Genomic DNA, 18,621 nt, shown 5'->3' with positions numbered 1-18,621 from the left:
CTATGATTAAATTTTATATATACGAATAAAATTTTATGAATTTGAATTTCAATTTATATGAAAGTGTTTATAATATGATATAATTTGTATCTTTAATAAAATTTAACTAAGTAACTGATTTGTTAAAAAATAAGAAATTATTGTACTAGCAAATTTGTGTACATTAATATTTGTAATATATATATTAAATTTATTAAATAGTATTATAAAATATATTATGAATATTGAATTATAAAATACATTATAGAATATAAAAATTATTAAAAATAAATAATACATTAAATTATAGCATATATATTTATACTACTACAAATATTTATACGTACTATAAATATTGTTTGTAAAATTTGTAATATATATAAATACTAATTTGTAATAGATATGTATATACATATATAAAGTTTTTAGTATAATCTAATTTAATTTTCTATATAATATAAATTTATACTATATGTATATTATTATAATTTAATGTATTAAAGATAATCAATTAAATTAAAGTTAACTTATTGAAGTAGTTACTTAGTTGATTTATTAAGTAGAAATTTATATAATAATTTATATAAATTTATATAATAATAATAAGAAAATTTTTAAACTATATAAGTCGTTTTCAAAAAATTAATTAACTTACATTGATTGGTTTTTTGAATCTTCCAACTGCAAATTTGTAGTTCATATATTGTAATGTGTGAATACCATCTGAAATGAACATGAATTAAAAGAATTTTGCAAAATATCTTTACTAAAATGCAACTATTACATATTTCAAATATAATAACACAATAATTCTCTTACATTTAATGAATTAATTTTCAATCTATCATCTATTTTAGAAATGCAATTACATTACATTATAAGCATTTTAACATAAATGCAATGATGTTCAGATAATCAGATACAATCTAAAACTTCACACAAAGAGATTTTCAATCATTCAATCAAAAAATATTCAATCAAAAATCATTAAATCAATCAAGCCTACCTTCTTTCGTTCATTTCCTCGATTCATTCTGTGGAAAGTCGGTTATCTTTCTATAGTAACGTTCAACGCTCCCTTCTAACAAGTTAATCCTTTATTGCACGATTGACGTTCCTTTCTTATCTCAGCCGATGTAACTGTGTTCGCTTTATCGAAGTTCGCCCCATTGGAGGTGGTGATCAAATAGTGAAACTATGATTCAAACCTGTTAACGGGAACTCGTTCGTTGAATTTACGACTTGGCAGACGTCTATCTGTTTGAACCTGATCGATAAGTATGCTCGACGTAAAAGGGAAGAGAAAGTGGCGAGTACGATTTGAATGTAACCTAACTTACAACAATGCTCGCTCGGTAAATGGAGAATATTGTTAGGGTATTAGCACGCCTTTGTGCATGCTTTATTAAGACGTTGGAGAGGAAGTATGTACTTTATAAAATTGAGGCGTTAAATAATCTGTTAAATAATTCTGATCTTTCGTTTGCAGAGATTTCAAAGTGTCGATAATTTAATTTTATTGACGATAGATGATATTCTGATCGAGATTTTAACGATAGAGAAAGAAAGGAGCAAGAATCTTATTTACGAAATTAAAGAGAATGAATCGAAAATATAATTGAAAGATATTTTATTTATTTTAAGAGCAGTGTTTTTCAACATGAATGTACACAAGAAAACAATTTGAATTCAACAATTTGAATATTACCTTCTTTAGTATAATATTAATATATTCTTAAATATAATATTAATATAATAAGTATAATATTGCATTTACTATTTAAAACTTTGAAAGATATGAAAAAGTGAATTTTATAATTTTCTTTTTGTGTTATTTTTGATAAATAAAAATCTAATTTTAGATTCTTATGAAAAATATAACTTTATTAAGAATTAACTTTATTTCAAATTTAAAGAGCTTTAAATATTTTAATATATTTTGAAACTTAAAAATATGATATTTTTTAAGAAGAACAAAATATTTAAATTTTTCCAAAACTTGGTTAATTATTATGCTAGAGGGAGGAATAATAAATCTTAAAATATTAACATGAACGAAGTTGCTGAGGATGGGAACAATTCCTCTGCGATAAATATTCATAGAAAAATATGTGACATCACATTATCCTTACTGCCACACATGTGACCAGGTTTCCGCCAAAGTCAAGTATCGCATTGTCACGTGACATGCTTTAGATTAATCTAGTAATAGTATAACGCAATATTTTCTCCTATAAAAATTCATCGGAGAATTATTATTATTATTATATTTAATAACAGAGAAATAATTATCCTCTTCTAGCAATTTTAAGCATAAAGAATCAAATTATGTTGAGAAACTGATTGATAGATTTATTAATTTTGTTTTCCTTCTGTAAAAATTTCGTTTTTGTCATGTATACACTATTTCAAAAATGAAGAATATTAATTCTTCAAAAGAGAAGATTAGTGAGTTAATTTTAAAACAATATTTTCAAAAACTTTTGTTAACAAATTATTACAACAAAAAAAAATACTGATAAATCACTGATTACATCAATAGAAATGGAAAAATATCGATGTCACGTATAAATGTATAAAAAAAATATTCAATTTTCAATAATAAAAGGATAATAAATGAAAATCGATCGATACATTGTGAGAAACGATCGTTTATTTCACTAGGAATGTGTTACCTACAATAAAGTTAATCCGTATACTATAAAAAAATAGAGGATTTCTCAATGGCCGCATACGAATACCTTGCACGCTAGCTTGTACATTGAATCAAGTTTTGCGGTGAGCGAGGATGGAGTGGATTTTAGAATGCACGTGCCAGTGAATAGTTTATGCATATATATATATCTGTTTCGCATTCATTGCCAAAGGAGTTCTAGAGATATATCATAGCTAATAAAATGTCATTCCGCTTTTATCCTGTTAATGAAAGAGTTACACGACACGAATTGCACCGCTACATTTTGTCTTTTTTCACATTCCATCTATCCTTGCTGATTCTAATTTAAATATAAAAGTGCGATTAAATTTTTTGTATTCTTAATGGAAATTTTTGTAGGAAATTGTTAAGACATTTCAAATATAAAAAATGCGAATGTTAAATCATCCATTTTTAAATCTTTGACTAATATTATGATTATGAATACTATATTATGAACTCTCAAATCGTTGATTATTGGATTATTTATCTTTTATTGATATCTGAATTATATTAAATATTATTAAATATTTATTATAATTCATTAATACTATTAATTATATCAAGAATATGATCCCTTGAAGGGAAGTTAAGTAAAAAATATTTAGAATATGGATGTAATATGAGAGTGATGAATCATAAAATTATTACGGCAAAGATGTTATTGTACATTGCATGGAGAAATCTGTATCGATCCTGTCGTCTTAATTGATTTTTACAATAACCGTCCATTGCTGAATATATAACAATTGAATATATAAAAACGATGTCTTGAAACGCAGTCACGCCGTTAAGATTTTCATCTTGGTTAAATATAAATCGAGACTTTATTTATTCTTGGCAATGAGTCGCATCTTCGTCAGAATCGAGGCCTTGCATAACAATGTATTCAAAATGTATCGATGAATTATTTTTACTATTTTTCTTTTCATATTTCTTCTTTACAATGAAGAAATAATTTATCAATCACTTGTAAATCAATATCGAAGATGAATTTCCTGCAAACAAAAATGAAATATTCATGAATATTATTTCTTTTTCTGTTTAATGAATTACTTTAAAGATAATTTATTCCAAGTAAATTGATCTATTATGATACTTTCAATATGATGTGCATAGCGTAAGTCACGTAATTGAGTAAGTACATAATACGGTTTGTTCGATCGAAGATAAAGTTTACCTTCACGTCATAACAATGTATAGACTATACAATGTTCAATATAAGTTTGCGAATGGAACTTTGATTGAATACTACGGATACTTGTAACCAGTGTTTCTCAACTTATATTTGAAATAGTCGAAACAATTCAAATCATTTGATTCTTTAAAGTTTTGAACTACTGTTCAGCAATTGCTCTCAATCTACAGACAGACAGAACAATGTTATAGCAAAAAAAATAATAAGCAGTTATATATAAAACAGGCAATAGTAGATTCTATATTTAAAATCTTAAACTAATTTTTGTAATTCTTAGATTTACTTTTAGCATTGTTTGCAACAAACAATATAGTAAGTCCTATATAAGTTCTATAGAATTTAAAATCTCTCAATATTATCCATAGTAACTACTGAATAGCCTTGGTTTAAAGTTTCAATCTTCTACTTTTAAGTTTTGCAATCTTTAGATTTTAGCAAACAATGCATTATATACTATAAAATCTAAAATCTCAGGTCTCTACTTCATTAAATTCGTTGGCTACAACTTTACTCCATCATTGTCCAGAGCAATTGCTGAGCAGTATTGATCTAAAATCTAAAACTTCCGCTTTATTAGTTTCGTTATTCATAACATTATCTGCGAACAACAAACAATATAGTAAGTCTCTTAAAGTCTAAAATCTCAAATTTTTATTCCATTAAATTCATTATTTATAATTTTATTCTGAACATTGTTTATTTACTCTCAAGATTATAATGAATTAAAATTTGAAGGACTCATAATTTTACAGTATTTTAACTTTGCTCTTAAAGCAATTAGGAATGCTCATATACGTTAAAGTAAACTTAACAATATTAAGTTCTAGATTTTTTTAAAAATTCAGAAAAAATTCACAATTATTTGAAATTTCTATTATAATGATAGTAAAATGAAACTTTTTCAATATTCAAAATTCAGGAATTTATTACTGAAATTATTCCATTAATTACTCTTATCTTTTATCTTTCAATTTGTTGAATGTAAAGAAACATATATTCATACATTTTTCTTCGAAATTATTTCGAAGCAAATCGATTAAGCAATAAAACCTTTGCGAAATTATACGAAATCTTGTATCATAATCCCAGAAATATCATGATATCTTTAGAGCGATAGATGTTTAATGTGTGATTGTAGTTAAGACGATCCTTATCCAATCTTGTTGATATAACTCCAGATAGAATTATTGCGTCTTCGAATAAGATAATTGGATATTCATATCCGCATTTTTATTCGATATTAATACATGATCTAAACAATAAAATTATTTTTCATAAAAATAAAAATTTATTATACAATTATTAAAAAAATTTCTAACAGATTACAGATAAATACACAAATTATATAAGATTAAGAGAAAGAAAAAAATATATAATTCGCAATATATACATACTTGGTTTTAGACAGATAAGGCTAAAACAGCGCGAACAATCGGAACATAAGGAGATAAAAGAAAGGTTGTTGACTTGGCTGATCGGTGATGCATCGTCGATGGAATGTTTCTCGAGGTGAAAAAAATAATGGCGTGGTCGTGGAACGATAACCCAAGCTGCAGTTTATCGGTGTCTCTGTGCAATTAATTTTCGATCAACGCTGGATTAAGTAACTGCTTGGACAATACCAACTAACCAACAATACCCACCATTTTCATTGTGAATTTTCTTTTTCTTTCTTCCTCTTCCTTTCTTCCTTTCTTTCTCTTTCTCCTGCTATGTTTACCATTTGTGAAACTGGTACTTGAATCGGTAATAGATTGGCTGACTGAAATAAATAGTGAATTGTGTGATGAGATAGTGAAAGATTTATTAATAGGCTATTTGGACTTTTGTGTAAATATATGTTTTTCGTATTTTCATACATGAATATGTATGATAATCGAATATTATAAACAGATGTAATATTCATATTTTAAATTCATATTTTAAATAATGTAATATTCATATTTTAAAGTTTATTCGTAGAAATAATAAGATATTCAATATAATATTGGAGCAAAATATACTTATTACATGATTTATGAAACAATTTCTTTTTTTAGTTTAATTCTTTCCGATAAATAATATTTTATATTATTAGAAAATTATTAGAAAACTTTTATATATATAATTAAGTATATATAATAAAATCACTTATTTTGCAGATACTATTGAATCATTAATTGAATATTTAATTTTGGTTTAGCTATATAAAAAATCATAGTCTATTTATTAATCATAATTTTTATTAACATTTTAAATATATATTTATATATATTAAATATATATATAATTTTAATATGATTAATATATAACGTTTTAAAATGATCGATTATTGATTGATTAAGAATTGTATTTTATTTATGATACTTATCGTTACTTTGTAATTTCTTCGTATTTTATCAGGTCGTTAATCCTTTGAGATCATTAAGAATGATAATAATACATCTCGCGGATTATTAAGTGTTATACAAATGCCGATAATATCATAAGTATTACATTGTACTGCGAATTTTATTTTCGTCATAAAAATATAGATCGTTTGATTAAGATTAATGATTCTAATAATATTTCAGATAACAATCCATAACAAGAGTCGATAGCTTGTACTTTACGAGGAAAGGCAATTGAAATGTTCGATGATTAATTGAATATATAAAGAATTTGCAATGAAATAATTCGGTGAAATATTTCGATATTTTGATATTGAACAAATAAACTTTAAAGTATAATTTAAATAAGTAAAATAATTAATTAAGTAAAAAATTTTTATTATTTTTATTTCTAAATATCTTCATTTTCCTAAATTTTCAAATTTTTAAATTTTCCATCTTTTTAAATTTAAAATTTGGATAATACAGTAAGCTTAAATCAAATTATATTATTATATTTATTTTTTATATATTAAATATTTTCATTTTTTCTAAATTTTCCAATTTTTCAAATTTAAAAATTAAGTTATAAATTTGCAAGTATAGCATTGTTTTCCTATAAATTAGATAATATATCCAATTAGTTAACTTTGACTGGACAATAAAACTATAAATTGAGAAATAAGAAGACATCTATCATTTTGTCAATTAATTTCCAATAGTATCAATTCAATAGAGCTCATAGAAGATAATCTATCTATAACAAAATGATCTAACCTTCCATTTAAAATAATGTAATTGATTTATGTCTCATGAATTCTCGAGTTCACCTTACCTATTCCCATTAAAGTTTCAAAGTAACGTGGAACAGAAACTTTCTAAAATGTTCTCTAGACATTTCGTGCGTTGTATGTTTACTAGTCGTGACTGTCAACAATTGCAAAATTTAAATAAACAATATCCATATTTTAAAATCCATTTAACAAATTCTTTGTAAGATTTCTTATATATCTTTGTTGATTCGAATTATTTTATACAATGCGTTATGCAAATTTAATTAAATTTTTTGCTTTTAATCGTACTTTCAGGTCGCTTTCTTAGCCTAAAATTTAAAAAAGAAATTTATTTAGTGTTAATGTTAATAAAGAGAAACATAATTTTAAAAATTCAATGAAAAATATTTCATATAAAATTTTACAATTTTATTAATAAAATTTTTATTATTAAAATTTTATTATTAAAAAACTAGAAAATTAAAAATAAAAACATAACCTTAAAATTATGCATATCATCATTTCAAAATAAATACTTTTTTTATGTAATTCGAATTAAAAAATTCAAAAATGAGAAATATTATATTACGTATCTCATATTGGAAATTTCTCAATTTTATTTAAAAAAAAAATTTATTTGAAAATATTATGACAACATAAAATACGGCGCGGTGAAATCTATGCCTCGTTTCCACAGAAGCGTAAAACGGTAAAAGCACAGTATTTTCTCCATCGATTTAGCCCACGCGTAAATACATATGTACATATCGTCGAGCACACGCGTAATTCGTTGCTAATCAATTAGAGCAGGATCTCAACGTTGATTGGCTGGCCTTCTTGTAGGAGTAGAGCGATAAATCTGTCACGATGAATTGCGAGACTGCCCTAGCCGTGGGTCAAGTAGTTCAGATTCAGACTGTGTCGATGGATAATCGGTAGAAAATAAAACGGCACTTTTGCACAATGAAATTACTACAATAGTAGACAATAGAACTTATTCAACAAGATTATATGAAATCTTCGAGCACGTGTGAACTAATCGATATAAAGCTATTCGATACAGGTAATTCGTGATCAATTATTTCTTTATCTTTTTATTTAATAGTAAAAAAATTACGAAAAAAAGATACGAATTTTGAAACAAGATTAATTTATATTTGTAAATATTAATTAATATTTGTATTTACTTTTGACGATTATTTAAATGTTATCATTAGATGTTATGTTTGTATTTTATAATTGGATGATAAAGATTAAATAAATATGACAATTGTTTATGATAATAATAATTAACAATTAAGAAATTAAAAAAGATAAATAAAAATATTATTTTATCTTGAATATTTTATGGAAAATTGTATTTAAATAAAAAAAAAAAAAGAATTAGATATTAATTTTTGATATATAGAGCGTTAATATATTCGTGAAATATTTTTGAATGGTCGATTTTAAGAGAAGTGGATATATTAAACAGAAGTTAGTATACAAGATTGAGATAGTTTTATCATTGTTTCACTATTTCGCTTCATCTAATACAAAATTAAATTGTTTATAATTTAATAAACTTTAATCAATGTTTTTATTGTCTCACATGTATATTAACATCTTATATATTTATTATTTAACAATGATAATATAATTTTTTTTATAGAAAATAGAATATATAGTTTGTTCCTAACTTTTTTTTTCTACAGAAACCAATGTAATAAGTAAATTCTCAATATACACCATTAAACAAGAAATTTTCTTCGTATTTTACTTCGTATTAGTTCCTTTTCCTAGAACATGTATCCACAACCTGTTAGCTTATGGTTAGCAAGAAACGAGTCGTTTAAAAGCTGCATACAGATTAAGAACAAAATAAACAGTCTCACATGTTTCTTAAGATAACTGCCCGACATAAAGGAACATAATTCTTATTAAAATAGCGTTTACAATGATTTCGATTCGATCGTTCAACATGTAAGACAGACTTTATTTTATTACTTTTTCTTAGTTAAAAATAGAATAGATCTTTTACAATTAATAAGAATCTGTCATTCTGTGTAATTAATAATCAGAGTTTTTATTAGAAATATAGTAGCAAGATCATTAAGAGTGATTATCATGCACTGTCACGGCGATTCTTTAACGATTATCAAGATTGTAGCTCAATTTTTCATTGGTATTTATTCTTTTTATTTGTTTTTCGTAAAAAATAAAAAAATATAAATATAAAAATATAAATATATAAGATGCTGTGTATATTTATTATTTTTGAAAAATCGATTCTAGAGATCAGAACAAAAGTTAGTATTGATTGAGAAAAAAAATATTGATTGAGATTTATTTATTAACATATTTAATATGAATATAGCTTTATAGAAATTTCCTATTTTATGTTAATTATATGCTCGCCTCATAAACTTTTTCAAAAGATGTAAGTAAGAGTTTTTCATATATCTATTTTTTACACATATATTCATTTTATATTTTTCATTGTTTTATACAAATATCTGTCACTATAGTCATATTTCTTCAATTTTAGTGCTACATTAAATACGTTATAAGTAATCCGTCTTTTCATATGTAATCAATTGATATTTATTATCTTCTTTCAGTTCTAGAATTGACTTTACCACGAATATATTAACGCTTTCTACATCGTATCCATAATCACGAACACATCTAATATGTCTATCGAGAAATCAACGAAATTTGCAATTGTATATACATATTCTCTTCAATCTCACCTTCCTCGATCCAAAACTCCATTGGAAATAGAGAATGTTAAAATATCCAGTGTCGTTCGTCATTTCTTTGCCTTCAGCTTTAATTATTCGCTAATCACGTGCAGGTCTCGATAAATTCCTTTCCGTAGAATGTGTTCAACGTCGGACATAAGCCATTTTTACATCTGGTTCGTCTTGTTTCTCCCCAGTGCAACGCTCGCGTGGGCATGTACACGATGTGTAACGAGTCCTACGCATGTTTAAATGAAAGGTTGGCTGCCCTGTTCATAGGAAAGCGACGAATACCATCGCATATTCCTATAACGAATCGCTGAAAATTACTTCCAAATCGATCATCGAACATTTGATCGTCGAATTTATCGATTATAATATTCAATCAATATCAGTTTGTGGTAATGATTTGAGTGAGAAATATTTGAACAATATCTGTTGTAAAATAAAATTATTTTTAAAAATTTGTGTTTTGTCATACGATGAAGAATTTTTGTAACATTATTTAAGAATATCTTTCGTAAAATAGGATTATTTGTACATTTTATAGAATTTTATAATTTTATAACAATTTTAATTGATAATAGTAATAGAATATTTGAAGAATATTCTTTCTAGAAAATATAAATTTTATAGCAATATTAATTGATATTAAGAAATTGATATTAAGAATGCTATTGCAAAATGTTATAAATAGAAAATTATTTCTAGATGAATATCTTTTTATAAAAATATTAATTTATAATAATTCAAGGTCATGTTGTTGCAAAATATCTTTCGTAAAAGAGAATTGTTTTCAGAATGTGAAAAAATATTTATAGAAATGTTCATTCGTAATTTAAAATCATTTTTAGTATATAATAATAAAGTATATAATAATTACATATTTTTATAAATCTGGTTCTACGAGTATAAATTTCAATAGAACAACCAAAAATGAAAAAAATTTAAAGATTTCTCGTTTTCAAGATATAAAACATGTAGTATATTAGCCAAATATATAATTTAATTTTGATGAATCTCGATATAAAACAATACAACGATACAGCGAATAAAACACGTGCACCGTTTTAAATAGCTCGCTTGTATTACAATGTTCGAAACTAGCGATTGCAATAGACTAAAATAATAGACTTACATATTTCTCGCTTGTACGAATCAATTCAATATTGTAGTTATTATATCGGACAATGAGAAGAGGCGTCTTCAGAATGCAAATGCGCGATGTATCAAATAGTGTTGGCCTGTTTCAAAGTTCAAAGGTATCGGTGCATTGTTACTACATTGTCACCAATTTTTTCGTCATAGAGATTCGAGTTTGTTTCAATATTCGATATCTCGTTCAAATTGTGACTATGAACATGTTTTGATCTTGTGGGGGCGTATAATACGGAATTTAATACACAGCTTTGAATGAATTGCAAAATGTAGATAATATTTAATCATTTTTAATTCTAATATTAGAGTAATTTTATTTTTAAAATAAATAAAAAAATTCATATGATAATCAAGCATAATAAAACAAAAATACATTCATGATCAGAGTTCTTCTTTATATATATATATATATTTATATACACATATTTCTAGAATTCTTTCATTTATGAGTGAAGGAAAAGAGCACATTGCCATAGTTTATTAACATTATTGATAAAGATCTCAGATTTTCTTCAAAAAATTCTTCATTAGTTTAAATTTAAATTTTATATATAATTCATTTTTTTTTTCAATATAATCAAAATATTTCTTAACAGTTTCCATTTCTACTATGTTTTAAATTCAATATCCATTCTTAGTATAGGTTGAAAACCGTTGCTTGATATTTTATTATTTTACTTCAATTTTATAATATTTCAAAATATGCAAAAGTAAAATGAAAATCAATTAATTTCCATAAAAATAATGGAATATTTCATCGAATACAAATATGTTAATATATCAAACAATAGTTATTGGTTTGTTCGGTTAGGTTGGAGTCATTATGGAACACAGAAACACAATTATTGCTGACTATATTTAGAACATCAAGGCACACCGCGAGAATATTAAATTTTAAAAACAGTATCCTTAGTATCATGTATCATGTAAAACTTATTGCTAATAATTGATCGTACCGTTATCGGGCATCACGCGAAATATAGCGAAAAAAGTTTTACATTCGAATATTCAAATTATACTGCGAATGTTTCGATCTCCTCCATCATTATAATTTGTACCGTATCGTAACGCAAATTCAAAGATCCCTTCCAGGCTCCGTTCATCTTTTGAAGTACTCAATTATTCGAGTCAAGAATATTCGAGTCTGTTTACTCTATTTTCTCGTTTCACAACATGATAAATTAATTATAAATTATAAATTTCAGAATTAAAACATTTAGAATTTCATGGCGCGAAATTCAATATTCTGATTGCATTTTTAAATATTTTGCCTTTTTAGTTTAAAATTATATTTAATAAATAATATTTAGATTTATAAGAACAAAAATTAAGTTTTGAAAAAGAAATGAAACTGTAATAAATATACTTATTATAAACGCAATTGTTTAATAATTGTAATTTGTTAGTAAATTTAATTTTAATAAATTTAAAGTATATTCTTAAGTATAATTAACTTTAACTTTTTATATATATAATAATTATATAAAAATATTTTTCACTTATGATTTGAATCATTTAAATTTATATTAAATATTCATTCAGATTTGAATTCAATAACGATTCATTGAAAAATAATTTAGTACAAAATATTTACATCCAATGAAAGTTCAAACTTATTTGCGAATCGAACTATTTTTCGATTTCAAACAATTATGAGAGAGAGAGAGAGAGAGAGAGAGAGAGAGAGAGAGAGAGAGAGAGAGAGAGAGATCATTTTATCTCTATGAAACATCTATTTTTTCCCTATATAGAGCCTTAGAGCTGGAATGTAGTATGCGTATACACCACACACAAAGTCGATCGTCTATCGGAAGTCTAGGCGTGCGTGATAGATAATCGTTATGTAAGAGGAGGCTTGAAGGCTGTTGGCCGCCAGACTCTGACATGCAACGAACGTCGCATGGAACTGGGGAACGCCCTGACTCTCGAGGGGCCCGCGAGCCACTTGGCGAACTTCTTTTTGTATTTATGATCCAGATAAAGAAAGTTTACGATTTAGATAGGATCGGTGATGTCGACGGGGCCGAAGTGGTAACCTGAAGCTGCGAAACAGAGGAGAGAAGCGTTTGCATGCCGGAGGCGCAATACTATGCCTTTCTTGTTGCCATTTCTGCGCGTAATAATAGAGCGAGCGCCCTCTTTCTAGCTGCTTGTACACGACCGTCGTCGTCCAGGTGCGTAATTATTTTGGAACGACACGCGATTCGTTCGGACTTTAGTAAAGGGGAGTTTTCTTAAGTGGTTTTTGAAAGTGATTTCTATAGTGGATTTTCGTAATTAGGTCTCTATCGACTGTTTTTTTTTTAGGTTAGTGTAAGTGCGACGCTTGAGTTTTGATATGAGAGTTTTCTTAACTGATTTTAAGAATAATTGATAATTTTTTTGCATTTGTTTAGTAATAGTGTTTTCTTTTTTTAGAATAATATTATAGATTTTATATTTTATATATATATTTTGATTGTTTAGAATAGGATTTTAAGTATTTGAATAGATTTAGGTTAATTTTGAATTAGCTATAGAATTGAGATATTGACAGAAATATTTTCTACGCTGTATATTTTATTTGTAAATATTGAATATAGGTTTGAATTAGTTTGAATTAACCTAAATTTCCAAGATATGCGTAAAAAATATTCTATGTTGTATATTGTATTTGTGAATATTGAATGTAGTTTGAAATAGATTTGTAAAAAATTTAGGTTAGATAGGTTTGAATTAAGTTTGTGTTCGAGTTATTACAAAATATGAAAAAAAAAAATAATCATATTTAATTTCTTTTTTTCTCTTTTATATCCTTTTGTTTATTTGTAACTTAGTTAATACTAAGTTAATACTAATCATATGTTCAAATTTCATAATGATGAAACATTATTAATATCAGTTGTATAAAATTCGTATTTCAGACAAAATTGTCTCAATGATATCACGTGTCATAAAATCATTAAGTCAATTTAACTTTCGAATTGTGGCGTACTTTACGCTTATTGCCAAAACATATTTAATTTATCGTTACAAGCTATAATAAAGTCTCCCACGTCTTTGTATATTCAGTCTTCGTGTTGTTTGACCGGATTCCAAGAGTATTTTTATCTTGGAAACTCGTTTACTATTAGATCTAAAAAATGAAAAAGGAAAAAAAAAATAAAAACAAAAAGAATTCTGAAAGAACCGATAAATGGATAATATAATTAATAATTTTAAGGGTGAATATAATAGGTTAGAAATTGTATTTCTGATGTGTTGATAATAACCAGTTTATTTAAGTAAAATTAGATTCCATAATTATGTAAATGTGATAAAATAACTATGTTACGTAAATATTTTAACAGTATTGCAAAATATGCAGGTGGTCGAATATAAGAGATCTAAAAGAAGAATAAAGTATTTGATTTTTCATAAATGAAGCTAAATTATAGGTTTAGATTATGTCATAAATATAAATTATCTGAATCGAAGATAAATTGTTATATAACATTTTGCTTTAATAATATCATAAATTTTATTTGATAATTATGCAAAATTCTTGTCTTTTATTTAAACTTTATAAATAAGACATTAAACAATTCTTATAAAAAAATTCAAATATTAAATTCTAAATATTCTTAACTATGTAAAAATATAATAATATTAGAAGCCATAAATTGATTTAAAATGGACCAAATGAATCAAGTGATATAAAACTATAAATATCAAATCATATTTCCCTTTTGTTTTTTTTTTTTTTTTGCATAATAGTACATAATTCATAAATTTCTTACGATAATTGATTTCTTTCATTTAATTTTTGTTATTTTGATCGATAACTTCGTTTATTTGTTTTAACTTAGAAACTTCTTGAATCATAAATGTAACGAAAAGTAATGCAATCCATAGAATCATATTACGAATTATCTAATTCGTTGGTTTCTTTTTTTTTCTTGTTTTGTCTTTTTCATTCTTTTTATTATACTTTGTATCACATGCTTTTTATTCATATGTGCACATTCGAATATTTGCAGTCGTCTTGTGATTAAATTGTTTTTATTGTTGATAGATGCCAAAATATAAAAGGTCAAAATGCAACAGTTTTTTCTGACTTTCATCTTCAACATCTCTCATATGATAAGTTTTTTTTTTCATTTTTTTTTAAATAGTTCATTATAATTCAGGTTTTTTTTTATTTTGATAAATTATAGTTTTTAAAATAAATAGTTTATATATACAATATTTAGTTTATATATACAATATTATTGGAATTCAATATTTATTAAATTCAATATTCATCACATTTTTTTCGGCAAGAAAATATTTCAATATTCATCCAAAACTCCATATTTGTCATCAAAAGTTTATAGATTTTTAATAAAAATTCAATTTTTGCTTTTAAAATTTTATTTATTTGAGATTTGAAAAATACGATTATTTTTTTCATTAACTTTTCTTAGAAAAATTGATTGTATATTCGTCCACTTCGATATTAACGACAAATATAGAGATTCCACTATACGTAAAAATAAATTTATTTCTATTAATAGTACCTATCATACGAGTTTCTTGATTTTAAGAACACTTCGAATTTTTATACAGGAAGTCGAGTTCCCCATATCGATTAAATATCGATGAATTGACGATGTATCGACAAGATCAGCCAGTGGAATCATGGTGGTCATCACGCTCCATTTCTTTCGACCAATTGCTTTCGATGATCGACTATGGCGAGCTCGGCGCCAAAAATAATTGCCAGACCTCCGCGATTGCAAGGCAGAAAGCGAAACGAGAGCGTTTCTTCTTCCTCGCTTCATGTGTATACGTTACGCGACTGTGTTGTTGCCTTCCTGAACCCATCCTTTTATTGTTTTTATTTTCTTCACCTTGCATGGAGCGGTACAGTGGTAACTTCAAGGGAAAGGTGAGAACGTAGAAATTTTTTGTTTATTTGGTACTTACCTTTACAAAAAATAATAAGTACCTTTCCTTTTTTTTCTTTTTATTTTTTTAATTGTAAGTACAAATTTCTGCGTTACATTTCTTTTTAGGATTTTATATTTTATGTATATATATATTTAGATTAGAAAGTAAAATATGTAAAATATAAATATTGCAAATTTTTATTTGTATCATATTTAATTTTAAAAATATATTTTTTTAAATTATTCGATGTATTATTTGGTCATTGCAAATATATTTCCATAGTTTAATTAATTGAAGTAAAGTTTAGAAAAATATGTTCAGATAGATTATGGAACTATTGAAGTTCAAAATTTGTTTATTTTCATCATTGATTATGTCGATAGATTCATTATTGTATTGTAACATAAATGTAAGAAGAGATTTTCGTGTCGTAAGAGAGAAGAGAGAACGTTTTGCGCGTCAAAATTTCAACACATAGGTTAGGATGACGATCATCCACATTTCCTGTGTTCGTTCTTTCTATTAACAATTTTGGCTGAAAGCCAAATCTTGTGATCAGTGTTTCAAATTTCTCTTCGATGTCATTAACGTGAATTTTGTCTTCTTGTTTACAAACAAATCGATGATTGATATGAATAATTAAATTTACAAATCTAAATTAAATCTCTTTCGAATTTTAGAAATATAATATGCAGTATTGAAAGTATTTTTAACAAAATATCTAATCCAAATTTAAACTAACATAATCTGAACTTATTCCAAATTTTACTCGAACCTAACCTAAATTTGTCATTCAATTTAATCTAAACTTAATTTAAAATATAAAAATAAAAATTATTTTTACATATATTTAAATCTAATATAATTTCCTATACTTAACCTATACTTCAATCCAAAAAATATGATATAGATATAGTATGCGAAATATTTTTGCATTTGAAACGACTGTTATATATAAGAAAAATTATTCAAAATAATGAGATTATTAATGGAGGAAAAATATATGGAGCATGTTTTATGAACACTTATATTCTACAATCATTAATAATTCTTTGTTTTTACATAACGTAAGCGATAAATATAGGCGGACAGCTGAGTTATATCATTAATTCAAAAAGGTGCAACTTAATTACGGGGTTAACTTCCAACGAACCATTAATAGATTTTTTTTTGTGCAATCAGACTTATCAAGGCATATTAAGAATATATAAATCACTTATATACGCCATCTTTAAATACCTCCTTTTTATCATATTAACCTATCATTGAATAATGAAAATATATATATTATTATACCATTCTAGTTATATACATATCTATTATCTATATTTCTAAATTTAATATATTTCTAAAAAATTAAAATTTATTTTAATTTTTTTTAATGCTATTTTTTAATATTTCTAAAATTTAAAAAAAAAATGAAATTCTTCACAACTTTCGAAATTCTCAAAATTTTCGAAGACAAAAAGCAAGTTTTTTTCGAGAAAAATTAAATCTTACACAATATTCGAAATTCTTAAAATTTTCTTCTCAAATTTTCAAAATTATTTCATCTAGAAATTTTTCCTAAGAGAATGAATATTGTATGAAATCTTCTAAAATCTTCCATCACGCAAAGGTTGAAAGGGAATTGAAAATAATCTTAAGGAAGGCCAATAAATCCAACTTATAGAATCGAAATAATTATAAAAATAGGAAGACTCGGGTTATTTTCGTTCAAGGATGCTGCTACGTAGGATTACACGATATACGATGAACGATGAACGTAATTCGAAGCTATTACAACAACAGCGTTGTAATAGCGGTTGTAAGTTTAACTGTGGCGGATAATAATATGATTGTACGTCTAGTGCTCGACCCCGGGAACCGTTACAACCGCTGAAGAAGCTTCACGTTCACTGCTCTTCGTCGTTGTGTCGCTAAGTTTATACGAAACGAAAGCTATAACGAAAAATAAATTGACGAATTTCTTTTTAACATTAATATTTTGGATATTGTCAGTAAGAACTTTTTAAAAAACATAACAATATGGACAGCCAACTGTTTTTTTTGTATTAAATTGAAGTTGATTGAATTATTTATTTGATAATTATTAATATGGATTATAATTTTAAACAGAAATATTTTAATATATATTTTACTATATATCGTATTTTTAGCTTTAGAATAAATTTAGATTAAATTTAGGTTATATAAGGTAGGTTAAGATTGATTTAAGGTTAGGAGATATAATTCTAGATAAAAACATTTTAAATATTAAATACTTTAGAAATAAATTTGAAATAAGTAAAGTAAGTTAGGATTATAATTTTAAATAGAAATATTTCAAATACTAAATATCGTAATTTTAAGGTTTGGAATAGATTTGGCTTAAGTTCAGGAATATAGATAGATAGGATAGGTTAAGATAAGTTTAATTTAAAGTTTTAATCTCTTCTGTACGACATTCGCTTATGTTATAGATTACAGATACTAAAGATAAACTCAACAATCAACCTATTCATTTCTTAGCTGCTGACTAAAATCAACAATCGGAGAAATGTGTAATTTACTTTAATTATTTACTATTAAATAAATATTAAAAAGAAACAAAAATTTTAGTATTCACCTACTTTTATATAAAATAATAGTATACGTATCCAAATTTTTATTTATCATCTAATTTTCCTCTCTCTTAATTAATTAAACCATTCAATATTATATTAAACTATTTTCATTTTAACATTTATTATTCAATTTCAAATTCTTGTCACCAAATTTTTATCATCTAATTTTCCTCTAATTTTTTTCCTCAAATTTTTCCATTTATCATAACATTCAATATCCATTATACTAAATCATTGTTCCATTTTGCCCC

General features: G+C 25.1%; 1 protein-coding gene across 9 annotated transcripts in view; it reads left to right on the top strand.

The window, feature by feature from the left end:
• Positions 1-18,621, top strand: part of LOC122715428 (glycogen-binding subunit 76A) — a 74,091-nt gene that overhangs the window by 48,914 nt on the left and 6,556 nt on the right. The window contains exons 1-2 of one of the 9 annotated variants that reach the window (XM_043937629.1): positions 7,947-8,056; positions 15,441-15,762. The exons of 2 other annotated variants lie outside the window; for them this stretch is intronic. In XM_043937629.1, coding sequence (XP_043793564.1) covers positions 15,484-15,762 — 279 coding nt within the window. In that variant the 5' untranslated portion in view covers positions 7,947-8,056; positions 15,441-15,483. Of the gene's footprint in view, positions 1-7,946; positions 8,057-12,877; positions 13,049-13,083; positions 13,182-15,440; positions 15,763-18,226; positions 18,308-18,621 lie in introns of those variants that run through there. 6 more of the 9 variants (XM_043937619.1, XM_043937636.1, XM_043937680.1 and 3 more) reach the window with 6 other exon arrangements.

This window comes from Apis laboriosa, unplaced genomic scaffold (genome assembly GCF_014066325.1).
Source record: "Apis laboriosa isolate Shangri-la unplaced genomic scaffold, ASM1406632v1 scaffold112_cov148, whole genome shotgun sequence".
Classification (NCBI taxonomy): Eukaryota; Metazoa; Arthropoda; class Insecta; order Hymenoptera; family Apidae; genus Apis; species Apis laboriosa.
Note: the sequence above shows the minus strand (reverse complement) of the source record. Positions and strands in the feature narration are given on the sequence as shown.